This window comes from Ruditapes philippinarum, unplaced genomic scaffold, assembly GCF_026571515.1.
Source record: "Ruditapes philippinarum isolate M1 unplaced genomic scaffold, ASM2657151v2 ctg11110_1_1_1_1, whole genome shotgun sequence".
NCBI lineage: Eukaryota > Metazoa > Mollusca > Bivalvia > Venerida > Veneridae > Ruditapes > Ruditapes philippinarum.
Window position 1 is genome coordinate 1,795 of NW_026865888.1, and position 27,944 is coordinate 29,738.

The 27,944-nt window shown below is 34.2% G+C and overlaps 2 protein-coding genes and 1 long non-coding RNA gene across 3 annotated transcripts; 1 reads left to right on the forward strand and 2 right to left on the reverse strand.

The window, feature by feature from the left end:
- The first annotated feature begins 630 nt into the window (after positions 1-630).
- Positions 631-3,727, forward strand: LOC132730666 (uncharacterized). Its single transcript, XR_009625785.1, has 2 exons — positions 631-2,822; positions 3,047-3,727. It is a non-coding gene; the product is annotated as an uncharacterized LOC132730666 (long non-coding RNA).
- Positions 3,728-6,032: 2,305 nt separating this feature from the next.
- On the reverse strand, positions 6,033-7,452 carry LOC132730665 (uncharacterized). Its single transcript, XM_060716644.1, has 2 exons — positions 6,376-7,452; positions 6,033-6,110 (listed from the first exon to the last, which is right to left on the reverse strand). Exons 1-2 carry the CDS (start codon positions 7,450-7,452, stop codon positions 6,033-6,035), a joined length of 1,155 nt encoding a protein of 384 aa, XP_060572627.1.
- Positions 7,453-13,839: 6,387 nt separating this feature from the next.
- LOC132730667 (uncharacterized) lies at positions 13,840-20,722 on the reverse strand. The gene is made up of 2 exons (XM_060716645.1): positions 20,374-20,722; positions 13,840-13,991 (listed from the first exon to the last, which is right to left on the reverse strand). The coding sequence occupies exons 1-2, from the start codon at positions 20,720-20,722 to the stop codon at positions 13,984-13,986; spliced, it is 357 nt and encodes a 118-aa protein (XP_060572628.1). The 3' UTR covers positions 13,840-13,983.
- Positions 20,723-27,944: the final 7,222 nt, after the last annotated feature.

Below are 27,944 nucleotides of genomic sequence, written 5' to 3' on the forward strand. Positions count from 1 at the left end.
TTCGTTAACTCGAAGCATTTACAAACTTATTGCCGAGGGATAAATGAAAAGCTCAGCATTAATTTATTTACAAACTAGGCTCATAATAACTTATCGTTGGTTAAATTCTCAGAAAATAAAGATTATAAAACTTTTCTTAAAGATTTAGACCAATCCTTTCTAAATCGTTTCCTTTGGAATAGCTCTATTTTAAAACGACTTTAAATCTTTTAACGTCTAGATCAAGATTTTAAAAATCATCAACTCGGGGCAAAATTTAATTTTTGTTGTGTAATTAGTTGTCAAAATGAAAAGAAACAGAGGCCTAATTCCAGGACAAGCGACCCTTTTTATGGTCCTAAAACAGGACCCCATTCAAGTCGATAATGAATCTGACCAGGTAGAAACTAAACAGAATTCAGAAGACCTGGCATGTGACCCTCCTGTGATCAGCAAATCAGACAACTATGTCGCGCCTCCTTCTCCGCCCACCTTCACTTTTTGTCTCCCCCTGCTTCTTCTCCCCTCGACAACCTCTAGAAGGTCCCTGGGAGCACGATTCCTGGATATCGGAAGTATTAATATCAGAAGCCGACTAAGAATGCCAGATTCTAAGAAAATGTAGTCCTCACCGAACGGTTCGAGCCACATACAGGTTGGGTTGCACCTCTCACAGAACTCGAAAAAAGCACCCATCTACTTAAGGTACATCATTTATTTGATGGGGTATTTTGTGCTCCATGTTTCGCCTTTAATGCGGCTGAAAATGTGGTTGTTGCTCGTCCTTTGATTGACTGGAGCAACGCAAGATAAGTCGTTAATCGGCACACAAACTCAAAAGAACACATGAATTCCATCACAAGAGCCGGCCATATTTTTTGTGGGCAACAAAATATATCTATGAGTAAGTCCGTTACTTTCTCATCACCGCCTGAGGAGACCTATAGAGTGATCATTAGACCATTTCATATCTCGTTGTATCTGGTAATTTCCCTACTTTCTTACGATGGAATAGAAGTGTTCTCAGAGTATAATTTTTCTTGTGCATTTAGAAAAATTATATACACTTGGATAAATAAGACTGAAGGCTTAAGAGAAAAGCCGTTCTTACCAAACTGATTTGACGAGAAATGCTAAAAAAACTTGTTATCTGATAAATGCGTTTTACATTTGAACGGGCATTCATACATAAACCAATTTCATGATCTGCATCCTTAATTAAACTTCACATCGAAAAATGTTTGTGTATGTTTATATGCACGTGTAAAATAAGAAAACTACAAGGCGTACACTGCCTTTTTCTTTACAAATCTGTACAAAGTTATAATGAAATAAGTTAGAAAGTAAAACAAGCAGCTATATGTTTATCAATTTATGGGGAAAAATGACTTGAAAATGCTTCATGCTTTACGTGCAAAAGGTGCTTCAAGACCTGCCAGAGCCCACGATTTAACATATAAGTTTTCAAAATTTTCCGGGGGAGACCCCCCTACCCCCATCAGCGGGAGGGGGACACCCCCTCCCGCACGCTCCCCCTCTCGGCACTTCGTGCCTCGCTTTGCGTATATTTTTTCAAGCCCTAGCTACGCACCTGAACACTAACACTGATTAGTGTCCAGCTTTATTTGTCATCCACTGAAAACGCTGTATTTCTTAAAAATTATGTGTGTTAATTTTCATAGAAGAAAAAAAGTCATAGTTCTTCATAGTACCGCGTAGTGACGTAATTAAGGGCCAAATAAAGCTTGACACTAATCAGTGTTAGTGGCCAAACTTTATTTGTCATCCAATGAAAACGCTGTATTTTTGTGCGTTAATTTTCATAGAAGAACAAAAGTCGATACTATATCGAATTCGTCCATAGCCGACTTCCATTTTTCATAGTACTTCATAAAACCGCATTGTGACGTAATAAAGTGACTGATAATGAGGCCAAATAAAGCTTGACACTAAATATGTTAGTTTTCATCCGTGCTGTTCTACAGAAATTAGAAACATTCTCCTGTCGCTATCGCTCCCGTCGAAGTTTCTAGTTTCTGTAGAACATCACGGATGAACACTAACATATACATAGCTACATATGCATAGAGGATATTTAATTGTTTTGCATGTAAGTTTGAAATATATTTCACTGAGTTAACACCAGATGCAATATTTTCACTAGTATAGTAGACAAGAGTAAAAATATAAAGGCTGTTGTCCACAAATGAAATGTTGTTCAATCTTATTTCTAAAACAAATATTTTTTTTTCTTTTTATTTCATGCTTTATAAGTGATTTTGAGTATTTTATACTGATTTGCCGCGTAACGTTTCACATTCTCCTATATGACGTCACCACATCATGACGTTACATCATCAATTTTTAAAAAAAGTTAGTTATCTATCACCCCTGCCGATTTTGCGACTCCGTAAGTAATAGTTATAGTTCAGATTTTAAAAAATATGGAATTTATTGCAAGCGTAGCGTAGCGGAGCGCAGCAATTAGTTCTATATTTTTTAAAATATGAACTATAACTGGCTTACCGTTTGACCCACTTTCGTGGAATAAGTCACGTACGAAGTGTCGGTACAGCGTTTGATGTAATACGAGTCCTGCCCTAACTAGTATAGATTGGTCGTAGTGTTTTGACCTGTCAATTAAAGCATTGCATTTTTATGTATTTTTATATCATTAGTCATCATGTAACAATCCTGCGATCAGGCTGTGTTTGACATGAATATAGCAAGAATCATGTTTTTGAACCATTTCATGTCGAATGTGCTGATGTGGTCACGCAGTTGCTTGATATTGATACGCAGGTTTTATATGCAGACACAAGCAAAAAGAGGCAAAAGCTCAGGTAATATTTTATAAAAAAATATTCTCGAATTGTCGCAGTATCTAACTGCATCATTATCTGAATGAAAATACAAATTGTAACATGACCAAGCGCGCCGAACCTCAAAGTATTGAAGTTAATTATTCAAACATAACATGATTAATCTGCCTAAAATGCTGTTGCAATTATTAAAAAAACTTTGAAAATTATAGTTAAGGGGTTTCTTTGATATTTGCATTTTGCAGGCCGATTTGAAAAGCTTTTGACATCTGATGACATTAAGAAAGACCAGAAATACAGTGTCCTATAATACAACGAAAAACAACTGGGCAGTGCGCGTCTGGAGGGAGTTGGCTGAAAACCGCAACCTACAACCGGAGACTAAGCAAGAGCCTGGTTATCCTATTCCCGTTCAAATAGAGCAGTTCCGTTCATGTGCAGAAATGGATTTTTGGTTACAACGATTCATCAGGAAAAATGATGTATTTTATCCTCCAACAACTTTACTAAACATTGCTGCAAGGCTACAACGGTATCTTCGAAATGAAAAATCCATGCACGTGAACTTTGTTAAAACTGAAGATCTTTTTTTCTGAACTTCGCAGAATATTGGATCCATGCATGCGCGAGTTGACTAACGAGGGTATAGGGGTCGAAGTCAACTGTTAAAAAAGTGGAGATTTTAACAAAATGTGGAAAAAAAATGTCTTGGAATTATGAAAAATGGATATTCTGTATGATCTTTTAAAGATATGTGTTAGTTTCGAACTTTGAGATTTCTCTCGCTCTATGTCTATTATTTTCAGTTATCAGCCACAAACTGTTTTCTAATGTTTGAATTATAACCATGACGGTATAGGGAATGTACTGTTTCAATCATTTTTATACATGTAAAAGCTTGGATTTATAAATAACCGTATGAAATCTCTTTCTTATTTGTTTACTTTATTCGCATGCTGCATTCATTGTCTAATTTAAAACTCCGCCCATATCCATAACGTCATATTTGCCAGATATACCACGTCAATACCTGTTAAAATAAGTCAACTTATTTTTCACATACACCAGTCCCGGTATAGTGTATGCAATATATTTCAAATAAATTGGAGCATTTGATTGGATAAGAAAGTGGGACAAACGGTATAAAATGGTAAATTGCGCGGTCGTGCATATATTTTGACGTGACGTCATTAGCGTTTTACAAACTTACTGTAAAGACACGCTATCTTCTCAGAACTAGATAACCATTTTGTTTGTAAACAGTGCGTGTGACGTCACACGTAGTGTGTTCAGTGCGTGTGACGTCACATGTACTGTGTTAAATATGGCTCCACCCCTTTGTTTTTTTTCCTTATTATTGTTTTGTTTGTTGAAAAAGAGGAGGTAAATGTACATTAAATGGAATTAGGCAAAACCTATGTAAAATAATCGTTCAATTTTCATTTTACATTTTCCGTTTTAAAACAGTCATTCGAGCTCGCTATAATTTTATTCAACTCGTGCAATAAATTCAGTATTGAACTTACACTCATTCAATATCCTCTAATTAATGTTGTAACATTTTAACACGATGAAATCGACTTTCTTTTCTTAAAGAAGCAACATTTACGTATGACGGCATTTATGATTGCCTGTTATTCCATCTAGTTATAATATTATTTTCTTATGAGAATCTTACACCGACTGCCGGTACAGACCGGAATATCCAATCTCCTACGCAATGATCTCCCCTTGTCAGGACAGATTCTGCCAAAGGAGGTAATCTAGCTCGAGGGTAACTGTTTACGGCGGTAACGAGGCTCTAGCGAGCTTCCGCTAAACAGTTACTTGAGAGTTAGTTTAGTTTAAACATATTTATTCCCGAAAGTATATATAATGTACATACATACAAATATATAACAAACAAAACATTTTACACAATGGAAAAGGATGAGAATGAAAGACAAGTCTTATAGAATTCTTCTCCTTTGGCGAACTATATGGTTTGTCTTAAATAAGTTTATAATTAGTATATACTAGACAAGGGAATAAGTATTAATTATACACACATAAAATATATATTTATATATAAACTTTTATAGAATAGATTAACTACAAGTCTAAAATGTAAGAATATATATAAAAGAAGAAAACAAAATAGTGGAAAAGAGAAGAAAAAGGGTGAGAGAGGATTATAGTCTCAATTAGAATAGATCTAAGTAAATCTTTTCGTTTTTTCTATATAATTTTGTACATTTGTAAATATAATAACGTTGTCCTGGTATGTAAGAGATGGGTCACCATAAAGAAGTTTATGAAGGTTTATGCTGAAGTCTTGCAAGTTAAGGAGGAGTGTTCTGCGGACGGCATCGTATGCACAGCACTCGAAAAAGAAATGTTGGGTAGTTTCGATTTGCCCACAATTACACAAAGGGGTAAGAGAAATGTTTTTCAAAAACAGGTGGTGATTTAATGCGCTGCAGTTCGTTCGAAGCCGAGTGTGAAGGACCTGCAGTTTACGACTACCTGTATAAAAGTATGTTGGTGTATATTTTCTGTCCTTGTTTAAGAAAGTTTTAAATGAAGATATTGTAGGGCTGTTTCGTATTATAACAGGCAAGTTGTTCCAATCACGAATAACTGATGGCAAGAAAGAATTGTGGTACAGAGTAGTCCTTGATGTAATTCCTCTGATATCTTCAGAGTTTCGTAAGCTGTAACGGGATTGATCTGGATTTGGTATTAATGATGAGAGATAATCTGGAGTTTTGTTCGACTGCATATTGTGAAACATAATTAGTTTGTGTTTATATCTTCTTTCGGATAACGATTCCCAATTAATTTCTTTCTGCAAAGTTTCTAGTGAGATAAGCTTGGTTGCACCAGTTGCAATGCGTGCACATTCATTTTGAATCTTATCAAGCTGTTCGAGTTCATATTGGGTACAATTGCACCAAATTACATCACCGTATTCCAAAATAGGTCTAATGAATGCTATATAGATGATTTCCAAAGATTTACGATCCAGAGAGAATTTCAGTTTACGCATTATATTAACCCTTTTCCAAGCTTTATCAGTTATGTATTCAATATGTTTGTGCCATGTGCAGTCAGAAGAAAGAAAGATGCCTAAATGTTTGTGTTCAGAAACTTCTGGAATTTGTTGGTTAAACATATGCAATGAAGGGTGATGCTGACGATTTCGCTTTCTGGTTACAAGTAGGGATTCCGATTTTGAAGGATTGAAGGTGACTAACCACCTTTCTGCCCATAAAGAGATTTTTTGGATGTCAGACTGAAGAAGTGTGGCTGCTGTGTTAGGATGTTCAACTATAACATAAAGACTGGTATCATCAGCAAAAAGGTTTATGAAAGATTCAATTTCATTAACAATATCATTTATAAAGATCAAAAATAATAGGGGACCAAGTATAGAGCCTTGAGGGACTCCTGCTTTGACAAAAGCCCATGATGAGTAGGCGCCAGGTAGTATGACCCTTTGTTTTCTATCAGTAAGGTAACTATTGAACCAAGATAACAAAGATCCACATATACCTGCGTGCTTTAGTTTCGAAAGTAGGCCTTTATGCCAAACCTTGTCAAACGCTTTACTGATATCAAAGAAAACCACACGAACTTCGAGGCCATTGTCAAGTGATCTACAAAGGGTATCATAAATGAAGGCAAGCTGATTAACAGTAGAATCACCCGGGATAAAACCAGACTGAGCAGTAGACAGAAAATTATTTACTTTGAGAAAGTTAAAGATGTGTTTAAATACAAGACGTTCAAAAACTTTTTCTGTAGTGTTCAAAAGTGATATGGGTCTATAGTTATTTGGGAGAGATGTATCGCCCTTTTTGTGAACTGCAGTGACATTCGCCTCTTTCCATGTAATTGGAACTTCACAACATCGTAGAGAAGCATTGAATAAGTCACACAAGGGGGAAGATAGTTCATGAGAAGCCTCGCGTAAAATTCTATTACTTATACCATCTGGACCTACTGCTTTGTCAACTTGTAACGAAAGAAGAACATCTTTTACTTCATGAGGGCTAAGCACAATATCGTTGAGACAGGAAAGTGGTGAACTAAGGTAAGGTGGATCTCTGTTCTCATCGTTAATAGACATTTGTTCTACGAAGAAGTTATTTAGAAGATTTGCCTTATCGTTATTTGAGTAAACAATATTTCTGTTTAAGGGGTCTGTCAGTGGTGGAATGCTACTATTATTTGTTGATGAAATAAAAGATTTCAGAGTCTTCCACCAGTCTTTAGACGAAAGTGATTCATTTTTCAATTTATTAGAGAGTTTACAAAAATAGTTTGACTTGGCTTCCCGTATCAATAATATTGTTTCATTACGAATAGATTTGAATCTTTGCCAGTAATATTGTGAATTTGTCATTCTAGCTTTTTTATACAGACGTTTTCGTTTACGGATATTAACTCTGATTGAGTTTGTCATCCATGGAACATCTAATGGTCTTACTTTAATCAATTTGTTAGGGATGTTATTTTTAGCAATTGTTTGTATCTGATTGATTACGTTATTCGCATATATGTTAACATCTGCATCAAAGCAGTTTTCCCATGTATAGGTATTTATATCTTCACGTAATGCTTCGTAGTCAGCATGTTCATATTCCCAAACAATGCGATCAAAACACATTTGTCGCGGTTTACGGAATTTCAGAAAACCAAAATATAGGAACGTGATACCTTAGTTCTTGTTCTAGAAAGTGATCACCAACACCAGAATGAATAACATTGCTTTTGTTTGAAACTAATATAAGGTCGATCAAAGAATTTGAATGTTCAGTGTAATGTGTTGGTTCATCTATTAGTTGTTCTAGATTGAACTGTTGAGTGATGGATGTAATTTTGCGGTTAGATGAATAACAGTTTACATTTAGATTGAAATCACCCGTAATGATGACGTCAGGTATATTAGTGTCAATGGCTAGACCAATAGAATCTTCAATTAGATTGTTGTATATGACATCTGAGTTAGGCGGGCGATAGAAAATACTAAATAGAATATGACGATTTGAGAGTTAGACATTCCCGTCTGTACCGACAGCCAGTGTTTGATTATTTTTCTTGCATATTAAATGTCATTTATTTTCTGAACAGAAATTATGAAAACTGATATTTTCATTACTTACTTTTTTCTTATTGTAGCGTATGAACTTACAAACTTCATTAATAACGGTAAAATGACGTCATTCTTAGAACGCTATTCATTCAGAAAAAGGCGCGCGGTAATGACGTCATTTAAAGCACGCGAATTGTATTACATGGGGGGGGGTGTAAGACAGGGTTTTCTAGCACCACCGTCACGGTAGATAATCCTGTATGATATGCAAGAATATAAGAATCTTACACCGGCTGCCGGTACAGACCGGAATATCTAGCTCGAGGGTAACTGTTTACAGCGGTAACAAGCTCTGTCGAGTTTCCGCTAAACAGTTATCCGAGTTATTATCATGTCAATAATTTTTCGGAACAGAAATTATGAAAACTGATATTCTTATTACGCATTTTTTCTTATAGTACGTATGAACATACAACTTCATTCATAACGGAAAAATGACGTCATCCTAAGAACGCGATTCATTCATAAAAGGCGCGCGTCAAGGACGTCATTTAAAGCACGCGACTTGTCTTACATGAGGGATGTAAGATAGAGTTTTCTAGCACCGGTGTAAACGGTTGATAATCCTGTCTGAGATGCAAGAAATAGAAATCTAGTCTGGCTACATTGAAAATTATATATCAGAATATAGTCATCTGATATATTACAGCAAAACTTTGAAAGCATAAAATAAATAGAGGATATTGAATGAGTGTAAGTTCAATACTGAATTTATTGCACGAGTTGAATAAAATTATATTATGCGAGCCTCTGTATAACGCTAATGACGTCACGTCAAAATATATGCACGGCCGTGCAATACCATATTTACGGAGTCGCAAAATCGGCACGGGTGTGTGATAAAGTAAAATAAAAGCAAAATAGAATAGGGAACATAACTCTGCAAACATGCTTATCAGATTGTCTGCCCTTAATAGTCAACAAATATTTCACACAAGTTTGAAGTGACTACCTTTAAACGATATTTTAGAGAAAATCAAGAGAAATAATAAAGGAAAGACGTATTTCAAAATTATCCATCTTTCAACTAATGTTCAAATTTGATAGAGAACAAGTACTCCAAGAACATGTTGAGTAGCGGCTTGGTCGAGTGGAAAACTCGTCAGACTAATAATCTTATGATCGCTAGCCGCATGGGTTCAAACCCCGTCAGGGGTAAGTCGTTGTTTCCTTGAGCAAGAAACTTTACACTCATTGCTCAGTACTGGTCGGTTCCAGGAACGGATTCAAAAGAATGTCTAAAGCTTAAAGCTTCCTTTTTACAATTCCTTTAAAGTACTCTGATTAAAAAGTGAATATATTTGATACTCTTTTGAGAAAATTTTCTTAGCAAAAAAAAAGTATTTTTAAAAAAAGATACTTGGACAAAGTAAAACTGGTTAACTTGCATATGTTTGTTCTTAGTTTTCCATGGAAAATAATATAGAAATGTTAGCATAGTCTGCATAACAATGACATAATAATTATACGTAGAGTTATTTATCTTGAAAATGTAGAAGCTGTCTGAATTACCCAGTAGAACAATCAACAACAATTACGTGAATTTTGATTGTTATTTATCAACGTTTCGGTTTACGCCTTCAACAGGATAAATAATCAAAATAAACAACGTACGTGACCTAATATAAGTTACGTAACGTTAACATGGCGAAAAAAGTACAGTTCAAATATGCGTATTTTCAATGATTTTAATTAAACAAATAAGACAAAAGCTAAGTACTTTTTTGTATAAAAAATACTTAATGTTCCTATAGAGAAATATAATATATATATTTATTTATTTTTACCCATGAAATATGGTGCTATATCAGTCAAATATATTTCATATTTTTTTTAAAATAAATATGAAATATAAATATGAAAGTGGGAGCAGTCAAAACTCATATTTATTTTACGGGGCTTCTTTGGCCATTTTGTTTGAAAAATCTGAAAATTCAAAACAAATTTTTGTCGAATTTTATTTTGAAAACTATGTAGAATGATAGAAAACGGTCTAACTAAGAAAGTAAATCCGAACACCAATATCTTTAATTCAGTCATTAACGCTGTACAGACGTTTAAGGAGTTGTTTACGTGACGTCACAATGTAGCGCTAAATATCACGTGCAAAACAAGACAATAATTATATTACTGCGCGCTGTACAATTGCAGTTGCGTAGCAAGCAAGGGGGTTCGTAACCATTTTTCTTTGATATTGAAATTAAATAAAAAGGTTATTTTTTCGTTTTTCGTGAAATATGGTATATATTTTCACTCCACATGATAAAATGCCACATATTTTCACTCGCCGTCCCGGCTCGTGAAAATATGTGGCATTTTATCATGTTTCGTGAAAATATATTCCATATTTCACTCAAACGAAAAAATATCCTCTTAATATATATAAAAAAACTAAATAGAAAAAAAAGTACTTAAGATAAGCATACACTTACAGAGTATTATATTAAAAATGCAAATTTGTATCAATCGGCAAAAAATAATTTTGTAGGTATTCCTTCTGGATATTGTGTTTGTAGTGTATGTCTGTAGACGGTCAATATCATTTTCAATGATATACATGTATATGGGCATAAATGAAAAGTCACTGAAATTATGATCATTCAAATGAAAGTGCGAGGCAATATTTGTGGAAGATGATAGATCTATCAAATTTGTTACTATTCATTGAAACTGCATGCTTAGTTTGCCCAACATATTGCATATTACATTTTTACAAGTAATACGGTAAACCATATTTTAGTTTGCAAGTTTGTATTGTTATGTCGTAGGGTTGCGCTTTCCTAATCAAGGAGGGGCTGTTTCGGCCTGTAATGGCAAGGACACAAATAAAACAATTTACTTGGAAGAAGGAAAAATCAACACAACTTCGTGGCGCAAACCAATGGAGGTATATTCAAAGTGCGCATGCGTGCCTTCTAATCCGGGTAAGTAAATTTTAAGAGGCCTGCCAAGAAGAAATAAGTCGTTAAGAATTATAGAATGACTTAAGTGTTCCATGTTGCAATGAATGAATAGGATGAATGAAAATGAGAGAATATGGGAAAGTGGATAGGACAACTATATAGGACATGTACATATATGATATAACAAATTGACAAAAGTACAGGGGATATAGACCCTTTTACACAACGATTTTTGCACTACCATATTATATAACTTGCCGATAGAAGCTTTACATACCGTCTTATCTAAGTTGCCAACACGACTATAAATACAGTTATATTCCCATTGCTTACATACTGTAATTACCCAACTGACAGAAGCTGTGCATATCGTTATATCCCACTTGCCGACAGAAGCTGTGCATATCGTTATATCCCACTTGCCGACAGAAGCTGTGCATATCGTTATATCCCACTTGCCGACAGAAGCTGTGCATATCGTTATATCCAACTTGCCGACAGAAGCTATACATACCTATAAATTCAACTTGCCAAAAGAAGCTATATTTTCACCGTTATTTTTAACTGGCCGACTGAAGCTATACTTAGGAAATAGATATCAATTCTGAGTGCATTGTTGTAGAATAATGCACGGTTTGAGTTCAAATGCGTAGTAATATAATCACGAAGGCCGATAGGCCTGAGTGATTAATTACAAAGCATTTGAACGAAAAACGTGCATTATTATACAATAATGCACGAAGAATTCATATCTATTTCCTAAGTATAGCTTCAGTCGGCCAGTTAAAAACGTGCTGTTTGGCGCTACATTGTGACGTCACGTAAACAACACTTTAAACGTCTGTACAGCGTTAACGACTGAATTAAAGATATTGGTGTTCGGATTTATTTTCTTAGGTAGACCATTTTTTGTCATTCTAGATAGTTTTCACAACAAAATTCGACAAAAAATTGTTTTTATTTATAAGATTTTTCAAACAAAATGGCGCCCTCAATGTGAAAATACACAGGGAGATAATAAGAACGGCGAGTGCATTGTTGTAGAATAATGCACGCTTCGGGCCTTCTTTGTTTATATAGAAAAAATTCCGATAGTGTTAGAATTATCGTTATATTCAATTTAGCCGAAAGAAGCTATATATACCGTTATATTCAACTTGCCGACCGAATTATACATACCGTTATTCAACTTGCCGACATAAGCTTTATATACCATAACATCATTCTTGCTGACAGTAGCTATGCATATCGTTTTATTCAACTTGCAGACAGAAGTCATATAAAATGTTTTAGACCATAGCTGTTTCCTCTCGGCCAATCAGAGAGGTTTAAAAGTGTTTGATATACCCCACACATCACAGTCAAGTGTTTGATATAACTATATTAAAGGAAAAAACCCGTTATGTGCACGTTTTATGCGGGTTACATAGATACATGTAGTGAAGTAAGTAGTATTATTCGCTTCTTCTCAAAAAACCTAACAGATAGCACTAGTTTTTTTACTAATTTATTTCATCATTTCATCATCAAAAAGCACAAGCAATAATGAAATGAAATGCGTTAATCAATCTATAATGTAATAACAAATTTTCAAACGCTTTTGTTAACGACGGTTTTAGTGTGTTTATAATAATCACATCCTGAATGTCCGGCTCACTCAAAATAGCAGACACTGTGTATGTACATTCATTTCTGTTTTGGGAGGGGATTGCACTGGTGACGGAGAAGGTGGAGTTTCCGAACGGTGACTGGGCTGCGGTTGCAATGCTAAGGAAATGATATGCTTTATGTTAAACATGCTTTGTTCAAATATCACTTACACTGAACGAAACTTATGTTCATCTCCACTTTATACCGTTTTGTAAACTGGACTACAAACACTTTTTATATTATTTACTATATTCTTCGTTAATCAGGTTGACAGGTTATATATTTATGGATTATACATGTATGTAGATGATGTACTTTGTACAAATGTAAATAAAATATTTGTCTGTCCGTCTGTCTGTCTTTATGATCAATGTATCCACCGGAACAAAATATTACTATAAACATGTATGGTGTTACTATTAATGTGGTTTTAAACGGTGGAAAAACACATTTGGACAAAATGAAAATAAACCTAAATTATCATTATATTGAAGGGATGATAACATTTGTAATCTTTTTCAGTTTATGGATGAGGTAAAAAACAGTGCAGTGTGAATATAAAGCATACAGTAAATAAACAAATCTATACGTCAAGTACAATATTTTCAACTTCAGCCGGACAACCAACAAATATCCTGCCCCTCGTTAAGGAAATGTTTAATGAAAATTACCTTTCCGTTTCTCACATGAGCCCACTCTTAATAAACAGCCATCGCCCATGAGTTCAGTCTAAGAGAATTTTTCGGTTAGCGGTCCTGCTTTTTAACTGCTTATTCAAGCGATGTGTACGGTGTTACGTCATGGAATCGTTTGGATGAGGAATCAATAGGAATAACAACAAAATTCTGAGTTGATATACACTCAAGTTGCGAAATTGTAATGTTATCACATTCAGAAATTTTGAATTGTTGACTGCTCCATTGTGATAGAAATTTATAAAGGAATGTGAAATCAATCATTCATAAGATTGTGTATTCAGTAACTTATGAAAGAACATGAATTATGCCATTTTCTCGTGCAACTGTGGCATACAATAAGGCCAAATAGATTGAATAAGAAATATTTGGATATCCCTATGTAATTGTTGAAGAAAAAATCGTTTAAGCATGTTAAATCTTCACCTTAAACAAAGGAAACTACCTGTGGTCTAAGTCAGATAGATCGCTCGTACCAGTTGGATGTGAGATTTATCAACGAGCGAAGCGAGTTGATAAATCTCACATCCAACTGGTACTCATGATCTATCCTATACACATACAACTTGCCGACAGAAACCATATATACTGTTATACACAAGCTATGCATACTGTCATAACAAGCTATATATATATCGTCACGCGTAGATATTCAACTTGCCGACAGGAGATATACATACAACTTTTATATTCCACTTACCGTTTAGCTTATACATATTACCGTTATATCCAGTTTTCCGACACAAATCTGTTAAGAAGTTACCATTTACATGTGCTGTATGATAACAGTTGCCATATTAGCGTGCTGTGTAACAGTAACAATAAAAGTGTGTTGTGTGATGACAGTAACCATAAAAGGGCACTGTATTATAACAGTAACCATGAAAGTGCACTGTATTATAACAATAACCATAAAAGTGTACTGTATTATAATAATAACCATAAAAGTGCACTGTATTATAACAGTAACCATGAAAGTGCACTGTATTATAACAATAACCATAAAAGTGTACTGTATTATAACAGTAACCATAAAAGGGCACTGTATTATAACAGTAACCATGAAAGTGCACTGTATTATAACAGTAACCATAAAAGGGCACTGTATTATAACAGTAACCATGAAAGTGCACTGTATTATAACAGAAGCCATAAAAGTGTACCGTATGACAACAGTAACCATAAAAGTGTGCTATATGACAACAGTTACCATAAAAGTGTGTTGTATGATAACATTGACCATAAAAGTGTGCTGTATGATAACAGTTACCATAAAAGCGTGCTATATGAAAACAGTGAAAATAAAAGTATGCTGTGTGATGACAGTAACCATATAAGTGTACTGTATTATAACAGTAACCATAAAAGTGTACTGTATTATAACAGTAACCATAAAAGGGCACTGTATTATAACAGTAACCATGAAAGTGCACTGGACGTAAATACAGTTAATCTGAATTTACATGTATCACATATTGATTTTACACATGTCACTATAGTAAATGAATTTCTTTTCTTTTCTTATCTTATCTTATATCTTATCTTATCTTATATGTGCGTCATATGTTCAATTATCTTCGGATATATCCTATTTGATTAACTTATAACATCTAGTATCTTCTAATTATGTGAATGCCATTCCTAATTAAGCTATAGGTAATAGGCTATAGGTAACAAGATTTGGGAAAACGTAAGGTTTAAGTTAGTCACATTAGGGTGATTATTGATAAGTATGTTTAAATGGGGGATAGTGTTTCAGTTAAGTCACAATTATAGGAGACATTCCCTTCTTTGTCTATGTAGAAAAGTATCTATAGTTGGGTGATAGTTAACCTCTAATCTGACGAAAGCATTTCCTAATAAAAGATTTAAAAAATCAGACTGTGGCCTTAGGACGTATCCGTACAGAATTGAAAATAAAACGTTCGTCTTGATCGATTTATTTAGATCAAATTGTTCTTCCTATCTTACATTACTAGGCCACGGTTTGGAATTTATATGGTATTAAATTAGCGTTATAACGCCTTTTGTTTCGCGTTATTATGCCTTTTGGTCCGCGTTATTACGCCTTTTTATTCGCGTATAACGCCTTTATTCACGTTATTACGCCTTTTGATTCGCTTTTTAACGCCTTTATTCGCGTTAGTATGCCTTTTGATTCGCGTAATAACGCCTTTATTCGCGTAATTACGCCTTTTGATTTCCGTTAAAACGCGAATAAAGGCGTTACTACGCCTTTTGTTTCGCGTTATTACGCGAATAAAGGCGTTACTACGCCTTTTGATTCGCGTTATAACGCCTTTATTCGCGTTATTACGCCTTTTGATGTGCGTTATAACGCCTTTATTTGCGTTAGTACGCCTTTTTTTCTCGTTATAACGCCTTTATTCGCGTATTACGCCTTTTGATTCGCGTTATAACGCCTTTATTCGCGTTAGTTCGCCTTTTGATTCGCGTAATTACGCCTTTTGATTCGCGTTATAGCGCGAATAAAGGCGTTATCACGCCTTTTGATTTGCGTTATTACGCCTTTATTCGCGTTATCACGCATTTTGTTTCGCGTTATAACGTGTTATAACGCCTTTTTCGCGTTATAACGCGAATCAAAAGGCGTAATAACGCGAATCAAAAGGCGTTATAACGCGAAACAAACGGCGTTCTAACGCGAATAAAGGCGTTATAACGCAAATCAAAAGGCGTAATAACGCGAATAAAGGCGTTATAACACGAATCAAAAGGCGTAATAACGTGAATAAAGGCGTTATAACGCGAATAAAAAGGCGTAATAACGCGAACCAAAAGGCATAATAACGCGAAACGAAAGGCGTTATAACGCTAATTTAATACCATATAAATTCCAAACCGTGGCCTTATGATGTAAGATAGGAAGAGCAATGTTGATTGAAATGAATTGATCAAGATGTACGTTTTATTTTCAATTCTGTACGGATACGTCCTAAGGCCACAGTCTGATTTTTTAAATTTTTTTATTAGGAAATGCTTTCGTGAGATTAGAGGTTACTATCACCCAACTATAGATACTTTTCGATAAAGACAAAGAAGACAATGTCTCTTATAATTATAACTTAACAGAAACACTTTTACCCCTCTTATTATACCTTCTTATTATACCTATACTTTCACCCTAATGTGACTTACGTATGCCTTACGTTTTTCCAAATCTTGTTACCTATACCCAATTACCTATAGCGTAATTAGGAACGACATTCACATAAGTAAAAGATACTACAGGTTATTAAGTAATTATACAGGGCATATCCGTATAAATTGAACATATGACGCACATATAAAATAAGATAAGATATAAGAAAAAATAGAAATTCATTTACTATAGTGACATGTGTAAAATCAATGATGTGAATTCAGAGTAACTGTATTGACATATAACCCAATGGACCTTTAAGTATCCAAGTCACCTGATATTGACATATCAAAGAGTCTTCATTAGTTTATTACAAATGGTTTGCAATATTACTGCGCAAATGGAATGTCAGTTATTGTAAATGTATATTACATTATTCTATACGAGTTTATATCTTGAGCAATAAATTAAGATCAATATTTTTTTTCCTTTTTCACGTTACTAGGCCATTTAATAAGTATAAATATGGTATAAAATTGGCATTATAATGCGTTTATATTACGCCTTTTAATTCGCGTTATAACGCAAATAAAGGCGATATTACGCCTTTTAATTCGCGTTAAAACGCCTTTATTCGCGTTATTACGCATTTTGATTCGCGTTATTACACCTTTATTCGCGTTATTACGCCTTTTGATTCGCGTTATAACGCCTTTATTCGCGTTACTTCGCCTTTATTTGCGTTGCTACGCCTTTTTTCGCGTTATTTCGCCTTTTGATTTGCGTAATTACGCCTTTTGATTCGCGTTATAACGCCTTTAATCGCGTTATTACGCCTTTTGATTCGCGTAATAACGCCTTTATTCGCGTTATAACGCCTTTGCATTTTTATTTTTTATTTCATTTGACACTATTGGGCTTTCGTAATATTTCCTTGTTTTCAAAGACAAGAATAAGATAATTTATTAGTTCCATTAAAAATGTTAATCTATAAAAGATGCTATGTTATTATCATGATTATAAGACGTACCACGTATCAGCAATGAATATTTGAATAACAGTAAGAAAATAACAGACACAAATGGCTTCACTATTCCATAACTTGAGATAGAAATCAGTTTAATATAATTAAGAGCTCTGTTGTGTATTTTTGACTGAGCTAAAAACAAATGAACAAATAACTCTACGATAAAATACCTGTAAAATGATAATAATTATAACTGACCACCTGACTTCTGGAAGAACCACCTAACTTTCAAATCTAATGGTCCGGCGTACCACCTGCTAAAAAAGTTAGTGTCGAGGCCTGAGTGCTGTATGATAACAGTGACCATAATAGTGTGCTGTATGATAACAGTGACCATAAAAATGTGCTGTATGATAACAGTGACTATAATAGTGTGATGTACGATGACAGTGGCCATAACTGTGTGCTGTATAATGAAAGTGACAATGAAAGTGTGATTTATGATAACAGTGACCATAATAGTGTGATGAATGATAACAGTGACCATACAATTGTGCTGTATGATAACAGTTACAATACAAGTGTGGTGTATGATAAGTTACATAAAAGTATGATTTATGATAACAGTGACTATAAAAGTGTGATGTATGATAACAGTGACCATACAAGTGTGATGAATGATAACAGTGACCATACAAGTGTGGTGTATGATAAGTTACATAAAAGTATTATTTATGATAACAGTGACTATAAAAGTGTGCTGTATGATAACAGTGACAATAAAAGTGTGCTGTATGATAACAGTGACCATAAAAGTGTGCTGTATGATAACAGTTACAATAAAAGTGTGCTGTATGATAACAGCAACCATAAAAGTAAAAAGCTTGCTGTATGACAACAGTAACCATAAAAGTCTGCTGTATGACAACTGTTACCATAAAAGTGTGATGTATGATAACAGTGACCATAAAAGAGTGCTGTATGATAACAGTTACCATAAAAGTGTGCTGTATGATAACATTTACAATAAAAGTGTGGTGTATGATAACAGTGACAATAAAAGTGTGATGCATGATAACAGTGACCTTAAAAGTGTGCAGTATGATAACAGTTACAATAAAAATGTGCTGTATGATAACAGTGACCATAAAATTGTGCTCTATAAAAGTGTGTGTATGATAACAGCTACAATAAAAATGTGGTGTATGGTAACAGTGACACTTAAAGTGTGATGTATGATAACAGTGCAGTATGATAACAGTTACTATAAAAGTGTGCTGTATGATAACAGTGACCATAAAAGTGTGCTGTATGATAACAGTTACAATAAAAGTGTTGTGTATGATAACAGCAACCATAAAAGTAAAAAGCTTTCTGTATGACAACAGTAACCATAAAAGTCTGCTGTATGATAACAGTGACCATAAAAGAGTGTTGTATGATAACATGTACAATAAAAGTGTTTTTATGGTCACTGTTATCATACAGCACACTTTTATTGTCACTGGCAGCGACAAGTCAAAAATTACCGTGAAATAGAAAAAATCGATAGAATATTGATATTCGTTAGACTTGAATTAAGTAAGCTGTGGAATTAAAGTTCTTTTTATTGATGTAAATGAATGATGCAGCAAAATGCCTTCGGAATGCGCCTCAGTCGCCGAAACGACGATTTCCCGTGTTCCACATTGTTTGGCAAATGAACATAAAGGCTTTTCACCTTTCTATAACTATAATTTTGATAGTGGACAATTTTTTTTATAAAATTTCATCGGTGGTTTTGTATTTGGTACCTTATAGTAAGCCTTTGAGTGTTGATTTTTTTAGGGTTGTAGTAGGGGTCCAGGGGCAGATAGGAGTGAGGTGTCCAAACACTAATACTGCCACCTGTGTTGATTAAGACAAATTTATCATTTATTTCTTTTTAGACACAATACCCGAGGGCGTAAAGTACTTTTTGGAATTTGAAAATCATTTGCTATTTCAGTTTTAGTTTTACTCCCTTTCATAATGATTGGATTTTTTATACCAGTAACGTTACTTGCCTGTTCGTCGCAAGAATATTTACGACTTGCGCGGTCTTAACAAACATATGAATAATAATTAAGAATACACCGATAGAAAATTGTAAATATAAAAGATCTTGTATGTTATAAATAAGGTTGTTACCACACTAAAGTGAGATTTTATATATGTATATAATTATGCTTCTTAAACGATTTTCAAACATCGAAGAATATGTAAAATATGTACTGCAAATATTTGTCCACATTATATGTTATCATTAAAATATATGCATTCATTTCTGATTGAAAAAAATAGGTTAGGCTTTATAGGAAATAAATTTCAAATTACCGGTACCTCCCTCTATTTACATAAAATGGAAATTTGGTAATATCTTTTTTTTTGCAAATAATGTTTTTTGGAACTTACAATATTGATAAACCTTCATTTGAGCATTATATTTATGATATAAAACGATATAAAAAGAGTTAAAGGATCTTTAAAATTATTAAATAGTTATTTATCACTCATATCATCCACGGGATTGATTGATGTGTATGCATCTTTTGACAAATTACACACAAATGTTATAAAATTTCGGTTACATTTATAGATACTGCGGCAAATTTTCAGATTTTCTTGAAGTTGCTTGTGACTAAAAACCAAGAAATATTGTAGATTTTCATTTAATATTTACCGCAAGATATTAAATTTGTTATATTTGCAAAGTGGAAGGAATCGATTATAATTTTCAAAAGAGACAATTTTCGTTTTTCTTATATTGTTGATATTTCTAGCAATGACAATGGTCTGGAAACGGAATTATCTACCATATCAAACAAACAAGCAGAGATTTATGAAGTTTGTCGAAGCAATTTACGAAAAAATAAACGAATTGAAAACGTCAGGAAAAATTGTTTGTATTCATTGATTTATTGAATTATTGCTGTTGACTTGACAACTTTTAATCCCAAAAAGTTTCATTGTAATACAGTTCCTGGGGACCGTTTGTGTGCAAAAAGGTCCATGGATATAGTATTTGTTAGTATTCTAGTATATTATTTTCTCAGCCTTTCTATAAAATAAAATATTTAAGCTTGAAAAATAACAAACCTGTCCCTTGCCGTCTTTTGATCTCATCAACGTCTTTCTTCACATCAGTTACATTTGCCTTTATGTCTTCCAGGTTTCTCTTCACTGCAGTATCATTTTCTTTTACGTCTTCTAGGTCTTTTTTCACGCCAGTTACATTTCCCTTTACGTCTTCAAGGTCTTTCTTCACGTCAGATGCATTTTTTTTCACGGCTATCATTTCATGTTTAAGACGGTCAACATCATCTTCATAGTCCTTCCACTTTTTTATTTCTTTCTGTATCCTTCTCTCTTCTTCCAGATCAAGAGGGCAAGTTTTGAATTCGGCAATTGTTTGCTGAATATTCAAAGCTGAAGAACTTCGACGCATAAGTATCTAAAACCGGAATTAAATAACAACGAATATCATTTTTAAGTTTGGTTTTTGATCCTTTTTAAAAAGGTGTTTATCGAAGGATGGTTTACCCAACAATTTATATGTTTATGAAAGGTATTATACATGAAAAACAAAATGTACTGAACAAGAATCATGATGGCTCTACTTATTATAAAGGCTTTTGATAACAAGGGACAATTAACCCTGTTTTTCCCCCATGAGCATATTGTGAAAAATGGCCATTTTTCACTGAAGAGCCCTTCTCTTAAGTTCAAGCCTGCTATTGAAACTATGAAAAATGCTTCAATACTAATCAAACTTGGCACAAATGTTGACTGGACCATTGCCTTTGTAACGACATGTTCAGTCTTAAATTTCCTGTTACCATGACAACGAGGGGACATCTCAAACGAAAACATGTGTTTGGGGCCCAAATAGGGCATTTTTTCACTATTTCATGCCTAAAAAAAGGGGGGGGGGTCGAAAGTGCGTTGTTTCGCGTATATATGAGGTAAAGGTAAACACTGTTTACTATAAATGGAAAACAGTCTTAATCTTTTACTGATATCACAAAGGTCATATCTGCATCTGAAACCGTGCAAATGTAAAAACGGTTATGGGTTGTTATTGCTGAGAAACTTTATTAGTAATTGAAGAATTAACTGGTGGCTATTAAAAAAGCTAAGGGGGGTGTTTTTGGAAGTTTAAATTGGGTTTTCTTTATTTTTATAGGGCCCTATTTTATTCCCTTGGTTTAAATTAATTTGTTTTTTTATGGAAAGGGGTTTTTTGGTTAAGGTAAGGAAAAAAAAAATGGTTGGGTTATGGAAAATATGGGAAAATTTCCCGTATGCTCCCAAAACAATAAAATTTCAAATGAAAGGGCCCTTTAAACTTTTTAAAAAGTGACAGGTTATTAAAAAAATTTATTGGTTTTGGGGGAAATTTTATGGCTTGGCTTTTTAATTTTAACCTTCAATTTAATTTTTTTTTTCGAAAATTTTTGGTTTAAGGGTTTTTTAGGCTGAATTTAAAAAAAAGTTTTGGGGTTTAGGGAAAAAAGGGAAAGGCTGGAAAAAATAAATTGGCTTTGTTTCTTTTAAAGGGGAAGGTTTGTTTTTTTAAAGGGGCAATGGAAAGTCAGTGATGCCTTATGAGATCACTAATTACTTTGGAAAGTCAATTGCTGCTACAGAAATAACTGAAGAAAATAGTTGCTATCAAAGTCACTGATGACTGTAAAGTAACGATTGTTGATCCACTGGTTGCTATTAAATTTAAGCCCCAGTAAGGAAAGTCCATGACCCCTCAAGGTACGGCAAGTTTAACACCAGGGACGTCTTCTAAACTATTTTTCCTGTAAAATATCTAAGATATCTCATAGACATAAGTAAAAGTACAAGAAAACCTAAAAATTGTAACGCACTGAATGTACCGGGAACCTGAAATATTTAATCACTGAATGTACTGGAGAACCTGAAATTTGGAAGCACTGTAATGACTAGAAACATAAAAATTTGGTAACATTGAAAGTTACTTAAAACCTGAAAATAGTGAAGAACTCAGAGTATTGCACTGTAGATACTGGGAACCCCTTAAATCGAGAGATTTTTTTAATTACTTGAATCCTGAAAATTGGGAAGCACTGATGAATGAACGGGAAACCTGAAAATTGTAAAACACTATGAACATTGAAATTTACCGAAAATTGTGACATACTGGAATTAATGAAAATTGTGATTCACGGATAACTGGACACCTGAAAGTGTAACGCACTGAAATAATTGGTACTTGAAAACTGCGAAGGACTGGAATATCTGATACTTGTGAATTATAACGCACTGAAACAACTTGAAATCGAAAAATAAGAAAGAAAGAAATAGACACAAGAAAATCGTTAAACACTGAAAGTACATGACACCTGAAAATCGTGAAACACTAATGGTACTTGACACCTGAAAATCGTGAAACACTGAAAGTACATGACACCTGAAAATCGTGAAACACTAATGGTACTTGACACCTGAAAATCGTGAAACACTGAAAGTACATGACACCTGAAAATCGTGAAACACTAATGGTACTTGACACCTGAAAATCATGAAACACTGAAGGAACTTGACACCTTAAAATCCTGAAAAACTAGAAGTATTTGACACCTGAAAATCGTGAAACACTGAAAGCAATTGACACCTGAAAATCGTGAAACACTGAAAGAACTTGGCGCCTGAAAATCGTGAAACACTTAAAGAACTTGGCACCTGTAAATCGTGAAACACTGAAAGCACTTGACACCTGAAATCGTTAAACGCTGAAAGTACTTGACTCTTGAAAATCGTGAAACACTGAAAGCTCTTTATAACTGAAAATCTTGAAACACTGAAAGTATTTGACACCTGAAAACCGTGTAACACAGAAAGCACTTGACATTGAATAATTGTGACGCACTCAAAGTACTGATACTTGAAAATCACAAAACATTGGACGTATTTGACACCTGAAAACCGTGATACACTGAAAGTACTTGCCACCTGAATAACGTGACTCACTGAAAGTACTTGACACTTGAAAATCAAGAAATACTGAAAGTACTTGACACCTGAAAATCGTGAAAAACTGAAAGTGCTTGACACCTATAAATCAAGAAAAACTGAAAGTACTTGACACCTGAAATAGTGAAACACTTTAAGTACATGACACATGAAAATCGTGAAACACCGAAAGTACTTGACACCTGAAAAAACCGACCGTAAAGCAATAAAAGTACTTGGCACCTAAAAATCGTGATACACTGAAAGGAATTGACACCTAAAAAATCGTAAAAACTGAAAGTACTTGACCCCTGAAAATTGTGAAACACTGAAAAGCACTTTATACCTGAAAATCGTGAAACACTGAAAGTACTCGACACCTAAAAATCATGAAACACTGAAAGTATTTGACACCTGAAAATCTTTAAACACTGAAAGCACTTGACATTTGATAATCGTGACGCACTCAAAGTATTGATACTTGAAAATCGCGAAATGACACCGAAAATTGTGAAACACGGATAGTACTTGACACCTGAAAAACGTGACGCACGGAAAGTACTTGACACTGAAAATCGAAAAATACTGAAAGTACTTGACACCTTAAACTCGTGAAGTACTGAATGCACTTGACACCTGAAAAGCGTGACGCTCTCAAAAGTATTGATACTTGAAAGTGTCAATGTTTCTTAAGTCTAAATACACCAAGCTTTTGCAGTGATAAGTCAAAATAATTCACATTGTGTTGGAGATTTCCAAAATTAACAAACATTATTTTCCAATTAAATGAACCATAGTCTAAAATATAAAATTTGAGATTCCTACATAGATCGAATTGGACATTTTAACAGAAATAACCTAAGAATGGTCAGCTCAAAATTGTAGTTTGCTTTTTTGCGTTGCTTTTGTCAATATTTTGTCGTTTTATACGGTTAGAATATTTGTTCTGGAAGCAACAGAGACCTACTACAAACGGAACAATAATCCGAAAAATTATTTCAAATCCCGTCATGTCTTAAAGCCTCAATGATGTCCCTTTAATAGAGCGAGAAGTGCTGTAAATAATATGGAACAGAATTAATGCATTTATTCTATCTTGCTTGATGACATTGGAACTTGCATTATGCTTAATTCCATCTTGCTTTATGATATTTAAACTTTGCATTATGCTGGATTCCATTTTTCATTATTTCATTCAAACATTTCGTAGTGACCAATTCTTTCATTGAGTGATAATTATGAAACTGGAACAAGCCATTTGGAATACTAAAATGTTAACGTCATATGCCTTTATGTATAGGCTTGATTCTCTATACAAACCATTTACGGTTTAGTTTTTTTTTTTGTATTACTTTTATGTATAGAAGTCATTTAAAATTGACTATTTTTTGTTCCCTGATGGATTCGCTTATATCCATTACATGTATTCAGTGTTTATGCTTAATAAAGCTCGGTGTCCGAGGCTTTGTGGATTATGTTTGATCATCTTACATTATGATAAACAATTTAATATATGTCGCGATTTGTGAATTGTTAAGGGGCGAGAACTCTGTTATCGATATCAACGGAATTTTTCCACGATTCGCCTTTCATCGGAATTTTCCGTATAGATACTGCGTATATAAATAAAATAAGTAGTAAGCGCTTAATACATAAATTGCAGTTGAAAGAATATAAATACAAGTAGTAAAGGATTATGCAATATAATTTTATATATGTATACAGTCTAATAGAAAAAATATGCTCGTAAACAGTTATTTATGGAACAGAATTAGTGCATTTATTCCATCTTGCTTTATGATATCGGGATTTACATTATGCTTGCTTCTATTCTTCTTTATGACAATGAAAACCTGCGTTTTGCTGAATTCAATCATGCCTTGAGATTACTGAATGCACTTTCATGTAATTGCAACCTTATGTGTTCCCTACTAAACCATCAAACTCACATATTTTAATATGCTATATGTTTAATTGCATCCTTTATTAAGGACAACGTATTATGTTTGGTGTTTAAGATAACATTCGTTGCTTATTCTTGATATAACTATATGTAACATGGAAAGTTTCTGTCAGTACCTTTAATTTGCTATAAATCTGCCACTTATATTGTCGACATTATGCCACAATAAATTATTAATTTTGATCACTAATTGGCGAATTTGATGTGTCTTAGCATTCATATGCTTCAATATATTCACTGATTACAAATATAATGCAAAACATGATCACTGCGCATCGACAACGAAGATGACAACGATAGCGATAGTCGCATGTGACAGTACGCACTAAGCAGTTGGCAGTAAGCATAATGCGAGTTGCAATAATTTGTGTTCATATTATGACAGCAGGTGTCGCTTTATCGGTACATCCCGTTATTTTCCGGATGATCCCGTATTTTGGCACGTGGAGTAAACAAAGTTACGTCCCCTTTATACAGGGGCGTATACAGAACAGTGTTATTTGGGGACTGACATGTAAAGGGAAAATTTACTGGAAAACAAGAGAACACGATGCGACAGACGAAAAGTGCATGTTTTTGAAGATTCTGCCAGCTTGTGGAAAAAAATGTTATAGATGTCTCTAATAACTCATCCTACAAGTGGCAACTCACATCTTATACAATTGTTTACACTTCTTTTTGAGCGTGTGCGATAGTCGTATGAGCAATAGTGAAATTGAATTTTAAGATATACTATGCTCAAACTTACGGTGACATGTGTGTGTTTTTATTTATCTCGTGTGCACGAGATACTGTGTCGTGGCCACGGGTTACTAAGTCGTGGCCACGAGATAGTTAAGTCATGGGAACGAGATACTATGTTGTGGCCACGAGTTACTAAGTCGTGGCCACGAGATAATTAAGTCATGGGAACGAGATGACTAAGTCGTGGCCACGAGTTACTAAGTCGTGGTCACGACATAAATAAGTAGTTAGAACAAGTTACTATGTCGTGGCCACGAGAAAGTTTAGTCGTGGCCACGAGAAAGTTAAGTCGTGCGAACGAGATAAATAACCAATCAAATTACACTATCTATATGAATTTTCATAACAAGGATGCTCCTACTTCTCCTGTCCGTAAAAGTGCCATTTATAAAAGTTATTGATTGGTCAAAGATTTAGCGTCATTGTGACCCTGATTTCTGACCAAATTGCCTAAAAAATAAATAATAAATAAAATAAACCAGGACTAAGTCCCTCTCAAGTTATGGTATAAACAATGTTAATGACCAATTCTATCATAGAATTGTCCCAACAAAGGGCTATAACTTAGTCAAAATTAATGTCTGATTTATGTGCCTTATGATCCTAAAGACATGTATCAAGTTCAAAGTGAACACTTTAGTATTTTCAAAGATTAATGTTGCACGTAAATCTTTAAACAGTAATTTTCTAAGTTTAAAAAATCATGGTGTAATCTGATTTAATTATCTAGTTTGCACGTCGGCTTAGTAGCTCTTGGCCGTGACATAGTATCTCGTGGCTACGATATAGTATCTCGTTCCCACGACTTAACTATCTCGTGGCCACGAATAAGTAACTCGTGGCCACGACTTAGTACAGTACAAACTTGATTTTTTTTTCTGTAAAATAAAATAAATATAATTTGGCTTCACACAAATATGTGTGCTTTAAATTCTTTACACTGTAAGTGGGCAGTATGAATATACATGTATAGTGTTATAACAAAAAAAAATATGGAAGTTTCTTTTAAAGACAGGCACAACTTTACTTGACCCGTAATAAAAAAGCAGATTCCTATACATTATGTGTATGTATGTATGGCTGCACCTACCCCCAAATGTACGTTCATGAGCTGGGATGGGATATATACGTGTCCGTTTCATGCAATAGTCTTCTTAGTGTACTCCTTTACCAAAACATATCATGCTGTCATCCAGTTGTTAAGCACCGGCCTAGGTACTGCGAAGGTCTTTATCTAATGACTTGGACATTAAACAGCAAAAATTATTGGCCTTTTAACTTAATAAATGTCTCAGAGTCAGTAATAGTGGCGAATAGGTATGTAACACATTAAAATATTCATGTATAATAAGGAAAGAAGGAAGTTGTTTATTTTTGTAACATGTGCATAGTAAATTACAAATGAGCCGCGTCACGACAAAACCAACATAATGGGTTTGCGACCAGCATGGATCCAGACCAACCTGCGCGTCTGCGCGGTCTGATCAGGATCCATGCTGTTCGCTATCAGTTTCTCTACTTGTAAAAGGGTTGGAAAGCGAACAGCATGGATCTTGATCAGACTGCGCGGATGCGCAGGCTGGTCGGGATCCATGCTGGTCGCAAACCCATTATGTTGGTTTTATCGTGACGCAGCTCAAATGTTGGGCATATGTGTGTCTGATTATAGATCAGACATCCCGCATACACCACCACATTCACATACATTTGTGCTTAATGATATACTATGCACATCTTTCAGTAAGATATTTTCATCACAGAAATTTATTGAAATCTATAAAATTCTTACCATATATGTTTTATATAAATAAAAACACATACACATAATGTATAGGAATCTGCTTTTTTATTACGGGTCAAGTAAAGTTGTGCCTGTCTTTAAAAGAAACTTCCATATTTATTTTTTTTGTTATAACACTATACATGTATATTCATACTGTCCACTTACAGGGTAAAGGATTTACAGCACATATATTTG

Excerpts from the sequence above, each read along its gene's own strand:
- LOC132730665 (XM_060716644.1), bottom strand. The coding sequence starts at position 7,452 with ATGTGTTTTGATCGCATTGTTTGGGAATATGAACATGCTGACTACGAA. Across the intron at positions 6,111-6,375 it reads TCAGTAAAGCGTTTGACAAG|TTGAACATCCTAACACAGCA; the intron begins GTTTGGCATAAA and ends TTTATGTTATAG.
- LOC132730667 (XM_060716645.1), bottom strand. The coding sequence starts at position 20,722 with ATGCGTCGAAGTTCTTCAGCTTTGAATATTCAGCAAACAATTGCCGAA.